The sequence below is a fragment of the Ornithorhynchus anatinus genome, chromosome 1 (assembly GCF_004115215.2).
Source record: "Ornithorhynchus anatinus isolate Pmale09 chromosome 1, mOrnAna1.pri.v4, whole genome shotgun sequence".
NCBI lineage: Eukaryota > Metazoa > Chordata > Mammalia > Monotremata > Ornithorhynchidae > Ornithorhynchus > Ornithorhynchus anatinus.
In genome coordinates this window covers 26,051,636-26,076,300 of record NC_041728.1, presented here as the reverse complement: position 1 = coordinate 26,076,300, position 24,665 = coordinate 26,051,636, and the positions used below count along the sequence as shown (strand labels likewise).

Below are 24,665 nucleotides of genomic sequence, written 5' to 3'. Positions count from 1 at the left end.
GTAAGCGCTCAATAAATACTATTGAATGAATGGGTTCTAATCCTGGCTCCACCCCTTGTCTGCTGTGTGATCTTGGGCAAGGCACTTAGCTTCTCTGTGCTTCAGTTAACTCATCTGTAAAAATAGGGATTAAAAAATGTGAGCCCCATGTGGGACAATCTGATTACTCTGTGTCCACCCCAGCGCTTAGAACAGTGCTCTGCACATAGCGCTTTACAAATACCATAATTATTATTATTATATTTTTTCCACATAATCGTTCTGCATATGTCTCCGCCTCAAGTTTCTCCACTGGCTGCTCAACCATCTCCGCATTATGCAGTAACTTCTCATTATCAGTTTCAAGGGATGGCACCCACCCCAGCACTTAGAACAGTGATTGGCACATAGTAAGCGCTTAAATACCATCATTATTATTATTATGACCATAGCTAGTTCCAGGGTGGTAGCTTTCTGGATGGAGAGGTGGAGGACATGGCAGTAGAATGAATGTGACAGGTGAAAGACAGCTAGGGGGTGAGGATGGCATCAAAGTGGTGGGTTTCTGGCACTGGGAAGAGGGAGGTTATTCAGGAAGAAGGATGAGTAATCCTGGTGAAGCCAGGTGAGCGGAGAGTTCCCCAGAGAGTGGGTGTAGAATGAGAGGATTTCATTCTAAATAATAAAGTGACTGACATTGTTACAAACAAAACACAGCTACATTCTTGGCGAGAATGGGCAAGGAAACCAGCAGAAGCAATAAATAGCTTCTGCCACTAAACTAGTGTACTTGAGCAACTGGCTGACTGTAAAAGGAACCCAAAGAAAAGACTAATAATAATAATAACTATGTTGGTATCTTTTAAGGGATTACTATGTGCCAAGCCCTGTCCTAAGCGCTAGGGTAGATACAAGGTAATCAGGTCGTCCCACGTAGGGCTCACAATCTTCATCCCCATTTTACAGATGAGGTAACTGAGGCACAGAGAAGTGAAGTGACTTGCCCAAGGTCACACAGCTGACAAGTGGAGGAGCTGGGATTAGAACCCATGACTTCTGTTCAGCCTTTCCTCTCCACCCAAACTACTACTGTCCTCTTTCCACTAAGCCTGTGCTCTTTCCACTAAGCCATGTCTGTGAAGCAGTGTTTTTGTTGACAATAGCATTATTACCTTAAGCGTATGAGAATTTGACATTTGGACTATACATTTTTAATTACTTTAAGATTCCTAGTTTGGGGACTTCCTGAATTTCTACAGTCTTGACAATAATAATAATAATAATTACAGTTTTTGTTAAGTGTTTACTGTGTGTCTAGCACAGTTCTGGGTGCTCAGGTAGATTCAAAGTAACCACGTAGGACACAGTCCCTACCCCACATGGGGCTCACAGTCAATCCCCATTTTACAGATGAGATAACTGAGGAACAGAGAAGTGACTTGCCCAACATCACACTGCAGAGGAGTGGCAGAGCTGGGATTGGGAGTCAGGTCCTCTGACTCCCAGGCCCGTGCTCTTTCCACTAGGCCACAATGTTTCCAAACTTTGTACATCACTTTGCCCAAATTTACATTGAATGCAAGGCTCTGGATGCACAAGTAAAATAATTCCAGGCAACAGTAAGCGCCCACTGTGTAAGGAAGTATACTCGCTCTAGAAATCCCCCAGCTCCCAGTCTGTAGATTAGACTTTAGACTGCAAGCTCATTACAGGCAGGGAACATGTCTGTTAATTCTGCTATACTGTACTCTCCCAAGTGCTTAGTACAGTGCTCGGCACATAATAAGCGCTCACTAAATACCATTGATTAATTGACTGATTGGATTAGAGGTCGGCATACCAAGCCATTCTGGCAGATGGTCTAACATCATTCATTCATTCAATAGTATTTATTGTATTTACTATGTGTAGAGCACTGTACTAAGCGCTTCGAATGTACAAATCGGTAACCGATAGAGACAGTCCCTGCCCTTTGACGGGCTTACAGTCTAATCGGGGGAGACGGACAGACAAGAACATTAGCAATAAACAGAATCAAGGGGATGAACATCTCATTAAAACAATAGAAAATAAATAGAATCAAGGTGATGTACATTTCATTAACAAAATAAATAGGGTAATGAAAATATATACAGTTGAGCAGACGAGTACAGTGCTGAGGGGATGCGAAGGGAGAGGGGGAGGAGCAGAGGGAAATGGGGGGAAAAGAGCTTATACATGGTAGGCCTAAGCTTTACCTCCCAAACTCAGATCCATCATAATCCCTCCTGGATGTTGCACTGCTGCCCTAGAGTCCCTTGCTATACTCATTCAATAGTATTTATTGAGCGCTTACTATGAGCAGAGCACTGTACTAAGCACTTAAGAGACAATCCCTGCTCAATAACGGGCTCGCAGTCTAAACGGTCTATGCCACAAGACCCCAGAGACACTCTGGAAAGAGTAGGGTGGAGAGACGGGACTCCAGAGCAGCAGCTTCAATCTTGAAGAAGTAACTGTGACTGCACCTTGGCTATGATGCCTATTGGGAACCCAATTGCCTAGGGTCTCCTTAAGATTTACTATTATTTTCTGGTTTCTTAGATTGTGAGTCTTATGTGGGACAAGGAATCAATCAATCATATTTACTGAGTGCCTACTGTGTGCCTCTGCCCTGTACTCAGCGTTTTGGAGGGAACCATATAACAGACATTTCCTGCCCACAATGAGCTTACAGTCTAGAAGGGGAGACAGACATTACTTTAAATAAATTACCTATATGTACATAAGTGCTGTGGGGCTGGGAGGGGGGAAATGAATATAGGGCGCAAGTCAGGGTGACACAGAGGGAGTGGAAGAAAAGGAAAACAGGGTTTAGTCAGGGAAGGCCTCTTCGAGGAGACATGGAGAGGATAAGGCTTTGAAGGGGGAAGGATGTTCCAGGCCAGAGGCAGGCCGTGGACGGGTGAGATAGACAAGATAGAGCTACAGTGAGTAGGGTGTTCATTTATTCATTCATTCGATCATATTTACTGAGTGCTTACTGAGTGCAAAGCACTTTGGAGAGTAAAATATAACAACAGATAGACACATTCCCTGTCCACAATGAGCTCACAGTCTAGAGGGGGAGACAGACATTAATATATATACAGATATATTCAGGTATATACATATGTGCTGGGCAGATGGGAGGGAGGAATGAACGAAGGGAGGAAGTCGGGGGATGGAGAAGGGAGTGGGAGAGGAGAGGAATGCTTAGTCAGGGAAGGCTTCTTGGAGGAGATATGCTTTCAGTGAGGCTTTGAAGTGGGGGAGAGTAATTATCTGTCCAATATGAGGGAGGGCGTTCCAAGCCAGAGGTAGGCTGTGAAATAGAATACGTTGTGAGAGGTCGGCGGTGAAATAGATGAGATGGAAGTACAGTGAGAAGGTTAGTATTAGAGGAATGAAGTGCGCGGGCTGAGTTGTAGTAGGAGAGTAGCGAGGTGAAGTAGGGGTGGACAAGGTGATTGAGTGTTTTAAAGCCAATAATGAGGATTTTCTCTTTGATGCTACAGGTTAAGGGGTGGGGGAACATGGACTGAACAATTTTGTGGAAGAATGATCTGGGCAGCAGAGTAAAGTATGGACTGGAGTGGGGAGAGACAGGGGGCACAGAAGTCAACAAGGCAGCTAAACAGCAATCGAGGTGGGATAGGATAAGTCTTCGGATTAACAAAGTAGTAATTTGGGTGGAGAGGAAAGGACAGATTTTAGCGATGTTGTGGAAGTTGAATTGACAGGTATTAGTGATAGATTGGATATATTGGTTGAATGAGAGAGAGGAGTCAAGGATAATGCCAAGGTTGCGGGCTTGTGAGACTGGAAGGATAGTGGTGTTGTCTACAGTGCTGGGAAAGTAAAGGGAAGGATAGGGTTTTGGTGGGAAGATAAGGGGCTCTGTTTTTGTGTCCTACCTACCTATAGTGTATCCACCCCAGTGCTTAGTGCTCTACATGGGACAGGAAATGTATCCAAACTACTTGCAGAATATCTACCCCAGTGCTTAGTATAATGCCTGGTTCATATTAAGCATTTAATACTATTATTATTTTTCTGGCATCTACTAAACTTCACTCCTGGTTAGAAGTCACTGGAAATGTGACAAAAGCATTTTCATTTGGAACCGAGTTCTTTTCTGGCCACTCTAGCAATTTTTTCCCCCCTCACTGCAGTATTGGAGTAGATGACAGTGCAGTATTTACAGGCTACTAAGCGTATGATGTACAGCCTTGGGGAAAAAAAATCTTACAAGTGGGCCATTGACAAACAAAATAAAAGACAACAAGCATAAACTTATCAATAGGGCTTTGGTCCTCCATTTTAAAACGACAGGGATCCCTTTTCCCAGAATTTCCAGAGCCACAAAATGATAAATTGTATATCCCCCAAAAGCAGGGATCTCGCCTATCAACCTGTTGTATTTGAGTACTTACTGGGTGAGGAGCACTGTGCTAAAGTAAAAGATAATAGAGTTGCTAGACATGTTCCTTGCCCATAATGAATTTACTGTCTAGAGGGGGAGACATATAGTAAAATGCACTTTAGAAAGGTACACAAGTGCTGTGCGGCTGAGGGTGTGGTACAGTAAAAGGAACAAATCCAAGTGCTCGGACAAAGTTCGAGGCCCCCTGGAGATGTGATTCTAATAAGGTTTTGGGAGTGGACGGAGTGATTGGATATGAAGGAGGAAGGAGTTCCAAGCCAGAGGCAGGACGTACGAAAGAGGTCAATGCTGAGACGGACGAAATTGAAGTACAGTGAAAAGGTGGGCAGAGGAGAGCACTGAGCGGACTGGGAAGTTGTAATACATCAGCGAGGAAAAAGAGGAGGGGACAAGGAATTTGAGTGCTTTAAAGCCTGCGGTTTGCTGGGGAAATCACTGGAGGTTCCTGAGGAGTGGGGAAACGGACTGAATGCTTAAAAAAAGGATTCAGGCAGCAGAATGAAGTATAGACTGGAGTGGGGAGAGACAGGCGGCTGGGAGGTCAGAAAGGAAAGTAATGTGGAATCCTAGATGGGAAAGGATAAGTGCTTGTGTCAACACAGGGTAAGTCTGGATGGAGATGAAAGGGCAGTGGTGTCGTCAAGGTAGAACTTACAGGATTTGGTGACAGACCAAACATGTGGGTGGAGTGGAAGAGAGAAGCCAAGGATAATGTCAAGGTTAGGGGTGTGAGACAGGGAGGATGGTGGCATCATCTCCTTAAAATCACCTCGGTCCTCTCCATATCTTCCTTCCTCCTGCTCCTTCTTCAACTCTCCCATCTTTCCCAGCAGTATCTCAAGACATCTACCACCTCCTCTCATGATCCACCCACTCAAAGTGCTTTCCCCATCTCTTCTTCCCCCCATGACCCCATCTTCGACCGTTCACTCTCCATTGGTTTCTTTCCCACTGCTTTCAAACATGTTTGTATTTCCCCTATCCTAAAAAAAACCCTTCCTTGACCCCATGCCGTCCTCCAGTCATCACCCCATCCACCTCTTACCATTCCTCTCCCCACTCCTTGAGAGAATTGTCTCCACCGGCTGCCTCTATTTCCTCTTCTCCAATTCTCTCCTTGGCCCCCTCACCCCCTCCAATCTGTCTTCCGCACCCTTCACGCCCTCTCAAAGATCACTCCTTCTTACTAAATCCAATGGTCTCTACCCCATTTTAGTTCTCCTAGACCTCTCAGGAGACTTCGACACTATACACCATCCCCTTCTCCTGGAAACATCCTCCAACCTTGTCTTCACTGACTGGAAGTCACCGACTGACCTCTCTCTGGATGCTCATTTTCAATCTCCTTTGCAGGCTCCTCCTCTGCTTCCCACGCCCTAACTGTGGGAGTCCCTCGGGGCTCAGTTCTGGGTTCCTTCTATTCTCCATCTACAGCCACTCCCTTGGAAAACTCATTCTCTCCTGTGGCTTCAACCACCACCTCTATGTGGGTGATTCCAAAATCTATATATACAGCCCTGATCTGTCTCTCTCTCTGCAGTCTTGCATTTCCTCCTGCTTTTAGGATCTCTCTACTCGAATGCCCGGCTGATAGCTCAAATTTATTAAGACGAAAACGCAACTCCTCATCTTCCCACCCCAAATCCTGTCCTTGCCCTATGTCTATATCTTCCGGCAGCTCTCCAGCCTAATAGTCTAGTAACTACTGAGCTATTCCAAGTGCCTACTATAGTTGTTCTTAAGCAGTAGACATTCAATAAATATTACTGATCGATTAGGAGAGACTCTTGTTTCAATTAACTGGCACCTCCAAAGTGTTCCTGGGCCATCTTGTTAGAGTCTAAAAAATGTTTCTGAATTTTTTTTTTCATTTAGTCAAGGAGGGTGTGCATTTCTTTTTATTTTCTATTACGGAAGTGTTATACTGCAAGCACTAGGTAAAGGCAGTCTATGGAGATCAATGTATCTGAATTTGACTTTGAAGAGGCAATGGAACACTCTCACGTTACTTGTTTCAACCTAGAATGTCCTGGCCTCGATCCAAAATCCTATCACAAATAACCATGACATCTAATGTTTCACTACTGTGGTCATTCTAGTCAGATGAAATAGGAGCAGAAGTTTTCAAATGGCAAAATGAAAATGAAAAAGGGGGACAAACGCAAGGCCACAGACTTCCTTTCCATTGGCTTTGACCTCTGCACACTTACTGTCCAAGATCCTGACCAAAGGCCTGAGATACTATTGCCGCTATCGTTCTTTAAATTGATCCCTTCCTCAATATTATTTGGTTTTTCCTCAACCGCTGGTAAACCCCATCCTGACACAAGACACTTCATAGCCTCTGTTCCATTCCACTTAATGGAAAGAGCAAAGGAATGGGAGCTGGGAGATCTGGGTTAATTCCAGCTCTGCCACTAGCCTGCGGGGTGACCCTGGGCAGGTCATTTAATTTCTCTGTGCCCATTTCCTTACAAATGGGAATGAAATAACTGTTCTCCTCAGACTGGAAGCTCCATGTGGGACACTAAATCCAGTTTTATTACTGTTCTATATCTACCCCAACCATGTCTTAGCACAGTTCTTGGCACAACTACTTTTGGGAGCTCATCTGCTCCTCTGGTCTCAACTACCATCTCTACCTTGAAAAATCTTTACCTGCATCTATAACCCAAATCTCTCCCCAGTTCTGTAATCTCACATTTTCTACTGCCTTCAGCATCTCTCTGCGATGATTAATATTATCTTTCTATAATAAATTTGATTAATAATAATAATGCCCTGACATCACCTCAAATTCAAAATATCCAATCATTCAATGGTATTTAGGGAGTGCTTACTATGTGCAGAGCAAACTAACACACTTAACACACCCCATTTCAACTACTTTATTGGGCTGCCCTCCCGCTTTGACTATTTCAGATGCCTAATCCTGCCATAAGTGCTTGGGGTACCCAGCCGATGCCCACAACATTTACGCACACACCCATTTATTCAGTTACTGCTCTTAACTGTAATTTGTTCTCAACTTTGTCTCCCCAGCTAGACGAGCTCCTTGAGGAGTTTAAAACTGCACTCTCCCAACCACTTAATACAGTGCTCTGCACAAAGCGAGGACTCAAGAAATAACATTAATTGATAAATGCTTAACTGATGCCCAATTATTTTTACTTGCAAACACTGAGCCTACCAGAGTAAAAGGCAGAATACTTTTTAATCTTCATACAACTTTCAATATGTGTAACACAGACTTATAAGGTTATTGTGGGCAGAAAATGTGTCTATTGTTACAGTGTACCCGCCCAAGCATTTAATACAGTACTCTGCACACAGTAAGCACTCAATCTATACAACTGAATTGAGTGAATAGTAAAAGGCTTTCTACGTTTAGCGTTCTGTGGGTGGACACTATTGGGGGTGCCAAAGTAAATGTACTTTTCATGCTAGAGATGAACAAGATGGTTGAAATTATGCAACGGACTCAACATATATGAATCACCTTCCCTCATAAACATCCATGGCACAATGAGAGTGCAGCCCTTACAGATTTCAAAACACACGATCCTCTGACCTTGCAGTCTTTTTCTCAAAGGCAAAGACGAATAGCATTTTCAAATTGGCAATTTTTTTTTTGAAGTTCACTTGCTGAATACTGTTTTTTAGTTCTTCCAATGTGGATATTTAGCCAGCTTGTTGCTCCGTATCCACGCTGTCCTAAAATTCTGGGCTAGGGGATGGCTGGGTGGAAGAGTTATTTAGCTTGTAATAACTGGGAGAGGGTACATCTTGAGCAGAATGAAATCCACATTCTACTCCAGCAGCTTGTCCCAACTGCCAAATTTTGCTTATAAAAAAAAATTAAGAGTCCACAGAATGCCTCATTACAGGGAATACATTATTCAAGTAGTTCCCTAGTTGTACTGCTAGGATCGGCAAACCAGGGTCATTTTATTCATCGTTATGTGGTGATGAGGTCCCGAGATGGATAACATATTCACAATACAAAACTTCATTTTCATTAATGGTCCCTATGAAGCACTTTACCAAAGCTGCTAACAAGTCGTTGAATTAATTTATTTTAGCTTCAACTCATGTCTATTAATGCAGGTTTCTGGTGGTGTGGTAGAGTGCTACAAACAGTTAAACAGCCAAAACCCAAGGGAGGTGGGGGCCTGGATCATTCAAAACCGTAAACTGTAAACAAGAATCAGAAGTATGCTCTGGTCTAGTGGACAGAGCATGGGCCTGGGAGTCAAAAGGATCTGGGTTCTAATCCCAGCTCCGCCATTTGTGTGCTGGGTGATCTTGAGCAAGTCACTTCTCTGTGCCTCGGTTACCTCATCTGTAAAATGGGGATTAAGACTGTGAGACATGGTCTGCGTTCATCCTAATTAGGTTATAGCTTGCATCACCCCAGCGCTTCGTACAATGACTGGTACACAGTAAACTCTTAAATACCCTAAGAAAAAAAAAACAAGAAATAAAAACCTCTGAATAATCAGGCATTGGTTGACCACACCTCTTTTGTACATATAATTATGTTTGGAGCTCCTCCTAATTCATATTTTCCTGCCTCAGTTTTGGTTTTACTTAATATAATTAAAACCAAACTTTAGTACAAAATCCTTTAAGTGTTTCCAGTTCTCTACTGTAACTTCTTTGTCTCTCAACACAAAGTAAACCCGCTTTCCTAATCTTTCAACTGTGTTTTAGAATGTATTGTTTTCTCCCCTAATCTCTCTCAAAATATACTCAGAGGGAGCAGTATTCAACTGCCATACAGAATACAGAAAACACTGTAACTGATGGTCCTATACATATTTTTACTAATTCTCATTATAGCTTCTGGATTATCCAAAACAAGAAAAAATTCAGAAAAAGCTATGTATGCTATCCTCTCAATTTCAAAATGGCTCCTTAACGCTGAGTTTTATAATTTCTAAAATGAATCCATGTGGCACTGACCCTTTAGCGGAAATTATTCTAAAATTTACCATTTCTAAAGTTTTTAAATTACTCCATAAGGTTACCTGAATAACAAAGTCTCTTTGCTGGCTTTTTAATCTAACTCTCGATTGTTCATCTGACAGTCTTTATAGCAGTCTGGGAGGAAACATTAAAACTTCCTCTAGACTGTAAGCTCATTATGGGCAGGGAATGTACCTACCAACTCTGCTCTATTATACTGTAATTCTCCCAGGTACTTAGTACAGTGCTTTGCAAAGAGTAAGTGCTCAATAAATACGACTGATAGTATCATGGGAACATACAGGTGGAAACTTCCTTAGCAAAATCATTTGCAAACTGATCTAAGTGACCATTTGCTCTCCAAGTGGGTTGGGAGCCTCAGCTACTGTTTGCTAGTTGCTGCCATGTCTCTTCCCCATGGACAACGGGCCCTGTTCAGAGTCATCCCAGGTCCAGATTGAGTTCCTGATGAAAGCAATGCATGATTCTAAGTACTTTGCAAGTACATGGCAAACACAAGACATGGTCCAGGCCCACAGGGAGCTTACACTTATGAGTAGTCCTATAGACTAGAATGACGCTTCAAAATATCATTTTCATGTTTACAACATGTGAATGCCACGTGAACAAAAGAGTCAGGTGAACATGTGCTCCAGGTACCCGATTTTCACCTGGACCATCCAATCCAGCCCTCTCCAAACATCTGCCCTCTTTCCAATCCCTTTTCCTTATCATTTCCTTCACTTCACCATTTCCTAGGCCTATGAGCAACTACTCCGCAAGTAAGGAATTTTCACCAGAGGCACTGAGGAAACTCATGCCTAATCTCCATAAAAGATTCAGGGTTCAATATCCAAATATCCTCTCCATAGTTCATGTAAACATTTTGTCTCTGCCAAAGCCCTCATCCATGCTATGAATGAGTAGTTTGAGAATTAATGAGCGGAATTCTAGCTTACTTCCCATTTACATAACCTTTAAATCAGGGTCACCTTCTTAGAATCCAAATCCACGCCAGTCTTGCTGCCAAATCCATGTGAGGATTAACATCCTGGAGTGGTGTGGATGGACTGGACTGATGGGAGTCAGCCTTCAATGTGCTATAAAGTTCCAGGAGCTTTTAAGTAGGATTCATAGCCACCAAAGCCACATGACTAAAAGATCCTCCTTGCTGACTTCCCTGCCTCTCACTACTCCAGTTCATACTTCTCTCTACCCAAATCATGTTTTCTTTAAAACAGAAAAAAAAATGTTGAGTCCACGTTTCCCTATCCATCTTCACAAACAGAATCTCTTTACCATTGGCTTTAAGGTACTCAATCACCTTGCCTTTTCCTCTTATCACTCCGATTTCCGACTACAAACTGGAAAACTCACTTCCCTCCTCCAACACCAGTCTACTCACTGTACCTTGACCTTGTCTATTTCGCCACTAACCCTCTGCCCACTTCCTGCACCTCCCTCCCTCTTCACATCCGACAGACTATCATCCTCCCCACCTTCAAAGCCTTATTAAAAATTGCATGTCCTCCAAAAGGTCTTTCCCAACTAAGCTCTCATTTCCCCTACTTCTCTTTTCTGCTATGCCCTTGCACTTAGATTGGTATCCTTTATTCTCCCCACCCTCAGCACCTTGACCTAATTTATTTTCATGTCTGTCATCATCTAGACACCCCTCCTCGTGGGCAGGGAACATGTCTACCAACTCTTCCAAGCATTTATAGTGCAAAATAAATATGATTGATTGACTGCTGGCTCCCAGGGCCACAGACATTCAGGGGAGTCACTTCAAACTCCATCACACAGTCCATCCTGAACACTAATAATAATAATGATATTTATTAAGTGCTTACAATGTGGTCTAAGCGCTGGGGTAGACACAAGGTAATCAGGTTGTCCCACATGGGGCTCACAGTCTTAATCCCCATTTTACAGATGGGGTAACTGAGGCACAGAGAAGTCAAGCGACTTGCCCACAGTCACACAGCTGACAAGTGGCGGAGTCGGAATTAGAACCGACGACCTCTGACTCCCAAGCCCGGGCTCTTTCCACTAAGCCACGCTGCTTAGTTAAAATGCAATAAAGGATAAAACAGAACTGCCTCTCTCAAACTCACCGTGTAGATTCATTCAATCGTATTTATTGAGCGCTTACTATGTGCAGAGCACTGTACTAAGAGCTTGGAATGTACAATTCGACAACAGATAAAGACGATTCCTGCCCAATGACGGGCTCAGTAGATGGTAACAGTGTGAAGCTGGGCAAGTAACAAGAACAGGGAGCAGAAACAGAACCTAGCACTGGCCCACGAGCCAAGAAGAGGTTCCTGATGAGGCCAAGTCCCTCTAAGAAATGCCCTAGAGTAAATTTTAACAACCTTTTAAGAGAAACCAAAAGCATTTACATTTTGAAGGTCTAATTAATTTTTCGATCACTAAAGAAATCCCAGCTCTGCCAGTTGTCTGCTGTGTGACTGTGGGCAAGTCACTTCACTTCTCTGTGCCTCAGTTACCTCATCTGTAAAAGGTGGATTAAGACTGTGAGCCTCACGTGGGACTATCTGATGACCCTCTATCTACCCCAGCGCTTAGAACAGTGCTCTGCACATAGTAAGCGCTTAACAAATACCAACATTATTAAATATCTCATTTTGTGACTTGCGATAAAATACACCCAACAGACAGGTTAGAAATTTTTTTAAAAGTCTCTAGGACTCTGAAACTTCATTAACTCTATCCATGTTAGCCTTACCACCTCCAAGGTCATCCAACTTCCTAATGTTCCCCAAATCATCAGGGTAAAAAAATACTAGTAAGTACTCTTAAGCAACAGCTCTCCTAAATTCACGGATTCCTAAGTGACATAAAAGAGACACAGATTATTCCATTTTATAGCATATGCTAATTTACAGAGTTTTAACCCGCTATAGATTTCCAAGTGATTCACTTAAAGCTCACTGACTACTAACCAGACTGTTTAATTATTCCAACTTCCTATCCCAAACCACACCATATAAATGCACCAACCGAATCAGCTTTAGATAGTATTCATTTCTCCATACAAATCGTCTTCTAGTTAGCTCATCAAAATGCATTTGTCTAAAACGTTCTAAGGGCTGGGATCACGTTAACCTACTCTACTGTTAAGGGAGAGTGGACTAGTGGAAAAAGCAGGAGTCTGGGAGTCAGAAGGACCTGGGTTCTAATTCTAGCTCCACCATTCGTCTGCTGTGTGACCTTGGCCAAGTCCCATTAACCTCTGCTTCAGTTCCCTCATCTGTAAACTGGGAATTACAACTGTGAGCCCCAATGTGGGCAGGGACTGTGTCAACCTGATTAACTCTAGCCCTGCACAAAGTAAGCACTTAAATACCACAGAGGTGCTTAGTACAGTGATCTGCACACATTATCACTCAATAAATTCAACTGAAGGATTCTACTGGAATATACAGCACGTGCACTCAATGCAGAATGTTTGAGAAGCTGAATTTTATTGTTCCTCATACTAGGCACACTTGATACATGCAATTCTTTTACTCTAACCAGTTATAAGCAGCTTCTAACAGAAACAGCATGGTCTAGTGGCAAGAACACGGGTTTGGAAGTCAGAGGACATGGATTCTAATCCTGTTTCTGCCACTTATCAGCTGGGTGACCTTGGACAAGTCTCTGAACCTCTCTGTGCCTCAGTTGTAAAATGGGGATTAAGATTGTGAGCCATCCATGGGACAACCTGATTACCTTGTATCTACCCCAGTGCTTAGAACAGTGCTTGACACATAGTAAGCGTTTAATGATTAACATAACCACATTATTATTATTATTATTAGATTATTAGACAAAGGAAATTAAGAAGCATTCTGAATGACTGTGGGGATTTATGGAAGCAAAGCATTTGCACTTCTAATCTACATATATAAATCACATTTTATGTTATCTCAGACCAATTTCTGTCCCCTTTCAAACATATTTTTAGAATTTGGAAAAATATACCAAGAAAAAGGTTTACATCTTGTTGCTGTTTTTCCAGAATGTAAGTTCTTAGAAAATAAGGGCTGGTACTTTTTTATTTTCATATTGTGGGCAAACAACTTAAATCCAGAGCACATGAGATAGAAAGCCATTCCATAAAACCTTTAGGTACCGAAAAACAAAACAGGAAATCAAGAGTCCCAATTTTACTAAAAAAAAAAAAAAAATAAAGTTTCAAGAGCCAAGACCTTAAAATTAGACACCACCCAGTTACCCTTAATATTTGGAAAATTCCCCATGGCACATAAAAATTTAATACCTAGCCCCTAGTTAGTTCTTCACAGTTTTAGTCCCATAATCAGTAACTAACTCTTAAAAAATGTGTTTTCTCTTGGCCCTGAGTAGTCTGCTCATTATTAAATGGTGTGGCTCTATGAACTTTTTTAGGATAGGTGTTTTTGTACGGTTGGAAAAATGCCGGTTTATTCTCCCCCTGGTGACAAATACCCACTGAAGAGCTAGCCTGTGGCACAGGGACCTTGAGGAGAGCGAGTTGCATTCATTTGAATAGTGGGCCACTGATTAGAATAGCTTTCACTGAAGCTGTGGACCATTTAGCAAACCTTCCTCATAGATTCCTACCATCAGGAGAGGATGCAATGGGCAGAGGAAATGAGTGCTGGAAGTAAGCTCATTGTGGGCAGGGAACGTGTCTACCAACTGGGTTGTATTGTACTTTCCCAAGCACTTAGTACAGTGCTCTGTACAGTCAGTGCTCAGTAAATACCATTGATGATGATGAAGGGCACTGCCCTTAGGCGTAACAAAATATCATTCACAGCTGAAACAGCCAAAGACATTCAAGGACATGTGGTGTGTGGAGGTGGGGGGGACAGAGGGAAGTAGTTTTAGAGTCCTTGCCTGGATTCTTCCATTTACATTATGTAAATAAATGAATGCTCAAGGGGGGATGTTTAATAATAATATAAAGTGTCCAGTGGGTCTGGTGGCCTTGAGCTAGGTGTGTGTGTGGGGGGAGGGGAATTAGCATATAAAGGACAGAGATCCTTACAGGTGGTAATTTTAAGTAATCATTTCATTATGACTGGCTCCTAAAAATCATCATCTGGCCCTTACTGAGTCGGGGAATCAAAGAAAAAAATTAAATTCCTCTTGCTTGACCATTACTCACTGAGAAATGCAATCTGCCAAAATTAAAATCATCGATTATGTCCCTAGCAGAAAAAATAAACCCTATCCTGTTAGGGCTACTTCTGGGTTAGCCACAGACATTAAAATGTTTTAAGAGCTGTTAAACTGTTAAAGATCACCACTATCTCAAGTTTCTCATGCTGTATTTTTTTTTAAAAAACAACTTTCACTTTTGAAGGTGATGCCACAGCAGTGAACTATATTCAAGTGCATTGGTGGGGTTAATGAGAAAGGCATGCCTGGGAGTTCCTTCCATTTTTTGCACAGGAAAGAGGGTCCTTACTTGTAATTTTCCATTTGCTCTTTGCAGCACTGGAGACAGAATTCAAGACTGTGCCATCTCACAATCTTTCTGAAGTTTCTGCTTTAAAAAAAAAACAACACACAAAAAGGGACCAGCATGGTCTAACGGATAGAGCACAAGCCTAGGAGTCAGAAGGGCCTGGGTTCTAATCCTGACTCCACCACTGGTCTGCTGAGTGACCTTAGACGAGTCACTTAACTTCTCTGGGTCTCAGTTACCGCATCTGTAAAATGGGGATTAAGACTATGAGCCCCATATGGGACAGGGACTGTGTCCAACCTGATTAGTTTGGGTCAACTCCAGCGCTTAGACCAGTATTTGACACCCAGTAAGCACTTAAATACCATCAACATTATTTAGGCTGCCATATGCCACTTGTCAGCTGTGTGATTGTGGGCAAGTCACTTAACTTCTCGGTGCCTCAGTTACCTCATCTGTAAAATGGAGATTAACTGTGAGCCTCACATGGGACAACCTGATTACCCTGTATCTACCGCAGCACTTAGAACAGTGCTCTGCACATAGTAAGCACTTAACAAATGCCAACATTATTATATGTCAGGCTGGAATGTGGTTGGGCCCAGGGGCCCCTTTTTCTCCCACCAGCTCCTGCTGTAAGAGAATCCCACCTTCTCAATACTATCAGATGCTGAGATGAGATTGGACTGTTTTAACCAGAGGGAATTTAGCTTAGTGAGAGAGGGAGTCTAAACAATTATTCTTCTTACGCCCAAATCCAGTCAAGTACTGCCACAAGTGTTAGATTTTCTAACCATTTTATATCTAGCTTGTTGAATTTTAGCACCACCTTTCAATCACCTCTGCCAAAGTCATGAGGCATGAAAGGAGGTATTGGGGTCCAGAAGCCGACGGGACCACACTGGGAGACAAACGGTCCGGTATACCGTACCACCTTTTGGACATATGTGCCTTAAATTGCTGAGCATAGGCTTAAGTCCATTTCACGCTCTGATCTCTCAAACAGAAATATTTTAGGGGAATTTGCTTCCAATATTAGGAATTCTTTGCTTTGTCCTTTGCAAAACAAAAAAAAAAAACTTCTTAATGCTTTTCTGGTAGAAAGCAAATTTGGTTCCCAAGTTCCATGTTTGTGTCCCTTTCCCAACTTTTATTAAATCTAACTTTCAGGGGGAAATGCTTTCTGTTAAAATTTTGGCTTACAAACAACAAGGCAGAGTCCCTATACCATAAAAAAAGTACATACCAAATGCTGCCCTGCCACACTAGTACAATCGAGCACTAACCCAGGTTTCAGAAGAATTATTTGCTATACATAATTGTGGTATTTGTTAAGCACTTACTATGTGCCAGCCATTGTAACTGAGCGCTAGGGTGGAAACAGCAAATCGGGCTGGACACAGATCCTGTCCTCTGTGGGGCTCAGTCTCAATCCCCATTTTACAGATGAGGGAATTGAGGCACAGAGAAGTGAAATGACTTGCCCAAGGTCACACAGCAGACACAGGGCCAAGCAGGGATTAGAATCCATGACCTTCTGAACACCCAGCTCTGTGCTCTATGCACCCTGACATGCTGCTGCTACATAGTAAAATTTGGATTTGAATGTAGGGTACCTGTTTTTTAAATGGTAATGGTTATGCGCTATGTGCCTGGCACTGTCCTAGATGGAAGCAGCATGGCATAGTGGATAGAGCACGGGCTGGGGAGTCAGAAGGTAATTGGTTCTAATCCTGGCTCCGCCGCTTGTCTGCTGTGTGACCTTGGGTAAGTCATTTTACTTCTCTGGGTTACTTCATCTGTAAAATGGGGATTGAGACTGTGAGCCCCACATGGCACAGGGACTGCGTCCACTTCGATTTGCTTGTATCTATCCCAGCGCTTAGTACTGTGCCTGACACATAGTAAGTGCTTAACTTAGTAAGTACCGTAATTATTATTATAAAATTTGTTGAACACAGTCTCTGTACCACATGGGACTGGCAGTTTAAGTCTAAGTCTTTTGTAAGGAAGGGACTTTTCACCTTAGACCTACCCTATCTCCTTACTTTGCACATTACTAATCTATTAGAACCCCATATAAAACTGGCATAAACTTCTCCCAAAACAGCATCTTAAAGTAAAGGGGGAAAAAAAAAAGACCAACATATCCATTCCCCAAAGTGCGATGGAACTTTTACAATGGTGGTATTTATTAAGCGCTTACTATGTGCAAAGCACTGTTCTAAGCGCTGTGGGGATACAAGGTAATCAGGTTGTCCCACATGGGACTCACAGTTTTCATCCCCATTTTACAGACGAGGTAACTGAGGCCCAGAGAAGTGAAGTGACTTGCCCTAAGTCATACAGCTGGCAAGTGGCAGAGCCTGGATTGGAACCCATGACCTCTGACTCCCAAGCCCGGGCTCTTTACACTGAGCCAGGCTGCTTTCATGGAACTTTGTCTTTTAGAGAACCATTATCTAAAAAGATCCCACCTTTGAAGTCAAACTTACCCAAAGTGAAAAGAGATCATTTACAGACTACATTTAGGTTGTTTCCAATCATTGTAAATTGCCTAAATGTCAGTGTCCGCTATGACTGGTTGCAAATCTCTGTAAGCAGACATTTTCTACAGCTACTCTTTGTGTCTTGTCCTCTACCAAGGGCTTAACACAGTACTACACACATAGAAGGCACTCATACGTAATTGATTGATACGAATAAAAAGCTGTAAAAATGTCCTTCTTCCCTCTCTATTTTTACTTTCCTTAACCAATGGCTTGTTGCACAATACTACTTTCAAAGACTTTTCTATTTCAATTTGAAATCAGGCAGCATCAATTGTGCAGAAGGCTTAAAAGTACTAGTTATCTACTCAATCCTTCCTTTTTTCCTGCCATTCTCTGCCCCCCCAGGACACCATATAATGGATATCTAGCATTAGGCCATATTTATTAACAGTAATCTTGGTTGCAAATCAGAATACAGTAATTATAGAGGTTCTCTATAATTTTAGCACTTGGAAAAAGGGATCTAATTTTAGAAGCTTAAAAATTTTAATGTGCCATTACCAAGAGCCATATTAGGGTGCATTCTCATGACTAATCAAATACTATCGAGGAAAGACACAGCAGTGGATGGAAAGAAGGGCTCCCACCCCACTCCCTATTGCACTGGGATTTCCACCCTTTATTAACTCTTGCCTCAGCCCTTATGTACATAGCCATAATTCATTTATATTAATATCCGTCTCCCCCATAGACTGTAAGGTCGTGGTGGGCAGGGCATCGACCTGCTAAACCCTCTTCTCCCCTCTTTCCCTCTGCTCCTCCCCCTCTCCCGTCCCATCCCCTCAGCACTGTATTCGTCCGCTCAACTGTATATATCTTCATTACCCTATTTATTTTGTTTAATGAGATGTACATCACCCTGATTCTATTTGCCATTGTTTTAATGAGATGTTTTTCCCCTTGACTCTATGCAGCGTGGCTCAGTGGAAAGAACACGGACTTGGGAGTCAGAGGTCGTAGGTTCTAATCCCGGCTCCACCACTTGTCAGCTGTGTGACCGTGGGCAAGTCACTTAACTTCTCAGTGCCTCAGTTCCCTCATCTGTAAAATGGAGATTAAGACTGTGAGCCTCACATGGGACCACTTGATTACCCCGTATCTACCCCAGCGCTTAGAATAGTGCTCGGCACATAGTAAGCGCTTAACAAATGCCCACATTATTACTGCCATTGTTCTTGTCTGTCTGTCTCCCCCAAATAGACTGTAAGCCCGTCAAAGGGCAGGACTGTCTCTATCTGTTGCCGATTTGTACATTCCAAGCGCTTAGTACAGTGCTCTGCACATAGTAAGCGCTCAATAAATACTATTGAATGAATGAATATTCAAGAGAGTTTGGAAGCCAACCTTTTGCATTAACTAATCAGAGACTGGAGTTGTTGCAGGGGAGAACGGCAGAGTGTTGTCGGCTCTAACCCGAACATGATGGGTGTGGACATGGACTGAATGGATGGATGAACCACCAAAATGCAATTATGGAAACATACTGTGGAAACACAAGGTGGAAAGGGGGCAAGTCCTACTTGTCCCTCTGCAAAAGCTACCAGCATTACTGAAAAACGGAAAGAGAATAGATGGGGGCAGGCCTGAGACAGGCCAAGAGAGGCAATCACAACCTTCCTGAGAATCGGTTCCGGCTGTTGTCACCACCACAGCTGATGCATCCTGAAGGTGTTTCTGTCTGAGGCGTCGAACTCTGGACAGCACAGGGCAGTGTGGCTGCTTTTCGTATTCACCTGCTCTGGCCGGGTTGCTTCACTTTTTAGTACAACTCTCTGAAGAGCCCCGAACCTCCGGTTGAAAACCTGTATTATGGAGTTGTCTCTGCTGTTGGTGAATGTCACTATAGCACACTGGCTCATTGTGGGCAGGGAACATGACTCTACTGCTGTACTGTACTCTTCCAAATGCTTAGGACAGTGCTGTGCACACAATAAGCGCTCAATATGTCTGACTCAAAAGGATATGTACAGATCCGTGACTGATTTATATCAATGTCTGTTTCCCCCTCTAGACAGCAAGCTCCTTGTGGGCGGGGAATTGGTGTCCTAATGTACCCTCCCAAGCGCTTAGTATAGTATCCTACACACACTAAGCACTCAGTAAACACCAACGACTGACTGACTAAGCAACAACCTTGGTCTATGAAAATACAATAGTGCTTTTCTTATTCCTTGCCATTCACTGTGAATGTGACTCAGACACTGATAGTTGGGAAGGCAACTATATATGAAGACATGGAGTGTAAATCTGATAGCTAATCTTAGATTTATTGTTTAAATTCCAAAAAATGGGAAATTGACTTCTGCATACATCAATTTTCAAAGACAAGCTTTTTTTTTTTTAAGCTGCCTAATAATGTCACACAGAGGTTTTACCATATTAAACTACTTCTGATTTAGAATTAAGGGAATAAAAGGTCTCAACAGAGAAAAGTGTCATGGCAACATAAAAATGGCACAAAAGAAGATTCGCTCAAAAGAAGAGAATGTGTTTTACTAATGAGAACCTGCTATGCAAAGGAAAGCACCCTCAGGAATGCCAAGAGCCCATGAGAAGATTGAGCAAATCTTCAAGTCTGAAACTGGCAACGGGCTAAGTGTACCTCTTTGCTGGATTGATTGTCCATACCAGGGGACACCCAAAGAGTGTACACGGAAAGTTTCGTTTCTTTCTACCTTAAAAACCCCTCTCAGGGTCGCTAGCGAGTGGAAGGCAATCTGCTACAAGTCAAAACTCACCTATGTTGGGCCGTAGCGGCATGGGAGAGAATCAAGGGTGGGGACTCAAGTGAACTGCGTGGAAGGAGGCAATGGTAAACCATTTCCATATTTTTACCAAGATAACTCTATGGAAACACTACCGTAATGACTGCAAATGGAGGCGGGGCATTCTGGGAGACACGTGTCCACGGAGTTGCTATGGGTCGAAGACGACTCGAAGGCATAAGACAAGACCTTAACAAAGTCTTTATAAGAATCCTGCAGTTCCGAGAAGACTTAAAAATATTTTAGGAAAACTAAATTGTCTGTTGAGTTCTACCAATAATTGAGTTTTTCACAAAATATTTTTGTAATATATTGCAATAATGTAATATTTCCACTATAGGAGTCACATCCCACCTCAGCTACTTCCTGACTGACTTCCTTGCTTCCAGCCTTTGCCCTCTCCAGTCCATGCTTCATTCTGCTGCCCAGATCACTGATCTTAAAATGCTCCAGACACCTTTCCCATTCTTCAAAAAGCTCCAATTTTTGCTCACCTATCTCCACAACCAGCAGAAACTCCTTACCACTGGCTTTTAGGCCATCAGCTCTCCCCCCTCCTACTAATTTCCTCACTAATTTCCTACTACAACCCAGCCTGCACATTTCAATCCTTTAACAGAAACTTGCCCTTCTCACGTCCTCCCTTCTGGCCTGAAACTCTCCCCCCTTCCCCTGTTATCTGATAAACCACTCTCCCCACCTTCAAAGCCCTACTAAACTCACATCTCCTCTGAAAGGCCCTCCCTCACTAACCCACACTATTTGTTCTCCCCTCTGCATCACTTATACATTGTTTCTCCCTGCTCCTTTGCACAATGCCTGAACTCAGCATGGAGGTGGCAAGTGAGTGTGGCCCGTTGGATAGAGCATGTGGGTTCTAATCCCAGCTCTGCCACTTATTGCTCAGTGATCTTGGGTAAGTCACTTCACTTCTCTGTGCACCAGAGAGGCCCACGTGGGACAGGGACTGTGTCCAACCTGATCTATCCCAGCGCTCAGTAGTGTCTGTCTCATGGTAAGTGCTTAACAAATACTATAAAAAAGTAACATATGCTGCACACCCAAGACAGTAAAACCCTCCAGTCGGTTCTAATTCTGAAACACAAACATCCATTATCACACTAAGAAAAAAAATCAGAATGTAATGAATTCTTATAACTTATCTTTCATTGCCTTGGTGCTTTGTTTCATCTCTCTATATGTCACCAATCCTCTCTCCCCTTTATAATTAGATTGAGCCCCTAGAGGGACAGGAACCGATGTCTACCTCCCACCTATGTATTCTTTCTCAGTGCTCTGCCATTATTAACAAATACTATTAACAAATAGTATTATTACTAGGCTTGTAGACCTTAAGTACCCACACGGACATATCTCCTTCCATTCTGCCACTTCTATCTGTAATTTTCCAGTCTGTCTTCCCCACTAGTTTGTAAGCTCCTTGAGGACAGGGATCGTGTCTACTATACTGTACACTCCCAAACACAATAAGCGGTCGATAAAATGTCACTAATTGGTAATGGAAACATCTGTGAAAAAAATAATAGCTGCTGAATTTAATCCAAACAAGATTAAGGTCAAGAACAGCAACAGGGAATGGTATATTCTTCTTCGGAACATTTGCAAATAATTTAGAAAGGAAGCATGGCCTGGTGGAAAGAGTAGGAGACAGGGAGTCAGGAGACCAAATTCTAAAGCAGGTGTTTAGTACAGTGGTCCATAAATATTAGGCACTCAAAGACCACTGACCACTCTGTACTAGTTTCTTCATTCACGTAAGGATAAGAACTAAACAGACACGACCCCGGCCGTCCAGAATTTCACAGTCTCTGCCCTCCAGTAGCTGGGGGAGACAAATATAGCAGTACAGTGCTTTGCGCAGAATAAGGTTTCAATACTTTTTGAACGAATTACGGTGAAGTAGCAGAACTTGTAGAAAAAGAGAGACAAAAACAGTTTACACAAAGGTGCAAATGAGCTTCAAATAGTGCAGTGCTTTGCACAGCGTAGGCTTTCAATACTTATTGAACGAATTACGATGAAGTAGAACTGCATAGAAAAATGAAAATCCCAAGACAAATACATAAAAGAGATGTGTGATCATTTCACCTTGACTATAACTCTCTTCCCCTCTTCAAAGCCCTACTGAGAGCTCACCTTCCCACAATGAGCCCTCCCTTTTACCCTCCCCTCCTCCCCATTCCCCCTACTCTCTCCCTCTGCTCTTCCCCCTTCCCCTCCCCACAGCACTTGTTCATATTTATATATGTTATTTATTACTCCATTTTGCTAATGTTTATATATCTATGATTCTATTTATCTTGATGATATTGATGCTAGACTACTTATGTTTCATTTTGTTGTCTGTCTCCCCCTTCTAGACTGTGAGCCCGTTGCTGGGCAGGGATTGTCTCTATCTGTTGCCAAATTGTACATTCCAAGCACTTGGTACAGTGCTCTGCACATAGTAAGCACTCAATAAATACAACTGAATGAATGTATACAATTTATATGTGTGCATATATACATAATTTGAAATTTGGGAAGCCTGTCCTCTCACTGGAACCTCTAGGAGGAGAAGAAAAAGAGGACTAGGTCAGATTTACTTGCAGAAAAGGATCTAAGAGCTATGTTTATATCTAAACTGTACATATTCATTCATTTTATATATATATATATGTATATATATAATTTGCAATTTGGGAAGGCTGTCCTCTCTCTGGAACCTCTGGGAGGAGGGAAAAAGGAGGAATAGATCAGATTTACTTGCAAAAAAGGACCTAAGAGCTATGTTTAGATGTAAACTGTACATATTCATTCATTTTATATATATATTATATATATATAAAATTTGCAATTTGGGAAGCCTGTCTTCTCTCTGCAACCTCTGGGAGAAGAAAAAAGGAGGAATAGGTCAGATTTACTTGCAGAAAAGGACCTAAGAGCTATGTTTATATCTAAACTGTACACATTCATTCATTTTATATATATATAATTTGAAATTTGGGAAGCCTATCCTCTCTCTGGAACCTCTTGGAGGACGAAAAAGGGAGGAATAGGTCAGATCTACTTGCGGAAAAGGTCCTAAGAGCTAGGTTTATATCTAAACTGAACATAGTCATTCATTATAGAGATATAGAATTTGCAATTTGGGAAGCCTGTCCTCTCTCTGCCACCTCTGGGAGGAGGAAAAAAGGAGGAATAGGTCAGATTGAGTTGCACAAAAGGACGTAGGAGCTCCGGAGCGGCTTCCAGAAACTGCTGGGCACTGCCACCTGGGCACCTGAAAGGAATTCCGAGTGTCTTCCAGTGGCAGGTCCCTGGGAGGCCGCGGGTGGGCAAGAAGGGGGGGCGATAAGGTCAGCTCTAAAGGGAAATGTTAGCCCATGCAAAAAGATCATCTGTGACGCACGATGGGTTGGAAAGTACTCACCAGCTCTCCTTTCGGCCCTTCCAAAAAAAAAAACACCCAACAACAATAGGAGCTGTTTTTCCGACAAGGCCCCGTCCCTCGACCCCCATTCGTGCAATCCTATTTATCCCCCTATTTATTTTGTTCATGAGGTGTCCCTCCCCTCGATTCTATTTATCGTGATGATGTGGTCTTGTTTTTGTCCGTCTCCCCCATTAGGCTGCGAGCCCGTCGGGCGGGTGGGGGGGGGGGGGCAGGGATGGTCTCTGTTGCCGAATGGTCCATTCCAAGCGCTTAGCCCAGTGCTCTGCACCTAGTCAGCGCTCAAAAAATACGACTGAATGAATGGATTTAGGGAGGGCTGCCGGGGTGCGGAGCACTGTCCTAAGCGCTTGGAATGGACAACAAGGGCCAGTCCTGCCCGCAGGGGTGGACGCGGAGGGGAGCAGCAGCTCAAAGCCGCCCCTCTTTTTTATTATTTTTATTTATTTTTTATAACGTAGCACGGGCTCAGCAGCTCGCCCCCCCCCGTTCCCATGGCAACCAGCCTGCACATCCCCCCCACCCCCCTCCTGGCAGCCATCCAGGTGGCTCCCAGGGCGCTTCCCGCGTGCGGAGCCCTGGACTAAGCGCTGCGCCAGTCCAACGGGGGTCGGCTCACCTTGAAGGGGTTGTTGAGGTCGGGGTCGGCGAAGGGGTTACTGTCGAAATCCGACATGGCTGGTCGCCCAGCAGGCCGAGGCGGAGAGAGACGACGGCCGCCGCCGCCGCCGCTCCCTACCTGCCTGCCCGGCGGCCCCCGCCTTCTGCGCATGCCCAGAGACCGGCCGCCCGCCGGCCCCCGCCTTCTGCGCATGCTCAGAGACCCCCCCCGCCGGCCCTCGCCTTCTGCGCATGCCCAGGGAGCCCGGACTCTAACTCCGCGCCGGGTTTTCCAAAGAGCCGGAAAGGGGCGCGCCAACGGCCCCGGGCCCCCGACGGGGGGCGCTGTAGCCCAAAGGAGCAGGGAAAGTTGAGGACCGAACAATGATGATGATGTTGGGATTTGTGAAGCGCT

The 24,665-nt window shown here is 43.4% G+C and overlaps 1 protein-coding gene across 1 annotated transcript in view; it reads right to left on the bottom strand.

Moving 5' to 3' along the window:
- Nucleotides 1–24,409, bottom strand: part of SCAMP1 (secretory carrier membrane protein 1) — a 72,877-nt gene extending 48,468 nt beyond the window's left edge. Inside the window, exon 1 of the mRNA XM_029064696.2 lies at nucleotides 24,270–24,409. Within this exon, the coding sequence (XP_028920529.1) occupies nucleotides 24,270–24,326 (57 nt within the window). The 5' untranslated portion in view covers nucleotides 24,327–24,409. The remainder of the gene's footprint in view (nucleotides 1–24,269) is intronic.
- Between the last annotated feature and the right edge of the window lie 256 nt (nucleotides 24,410–24,665).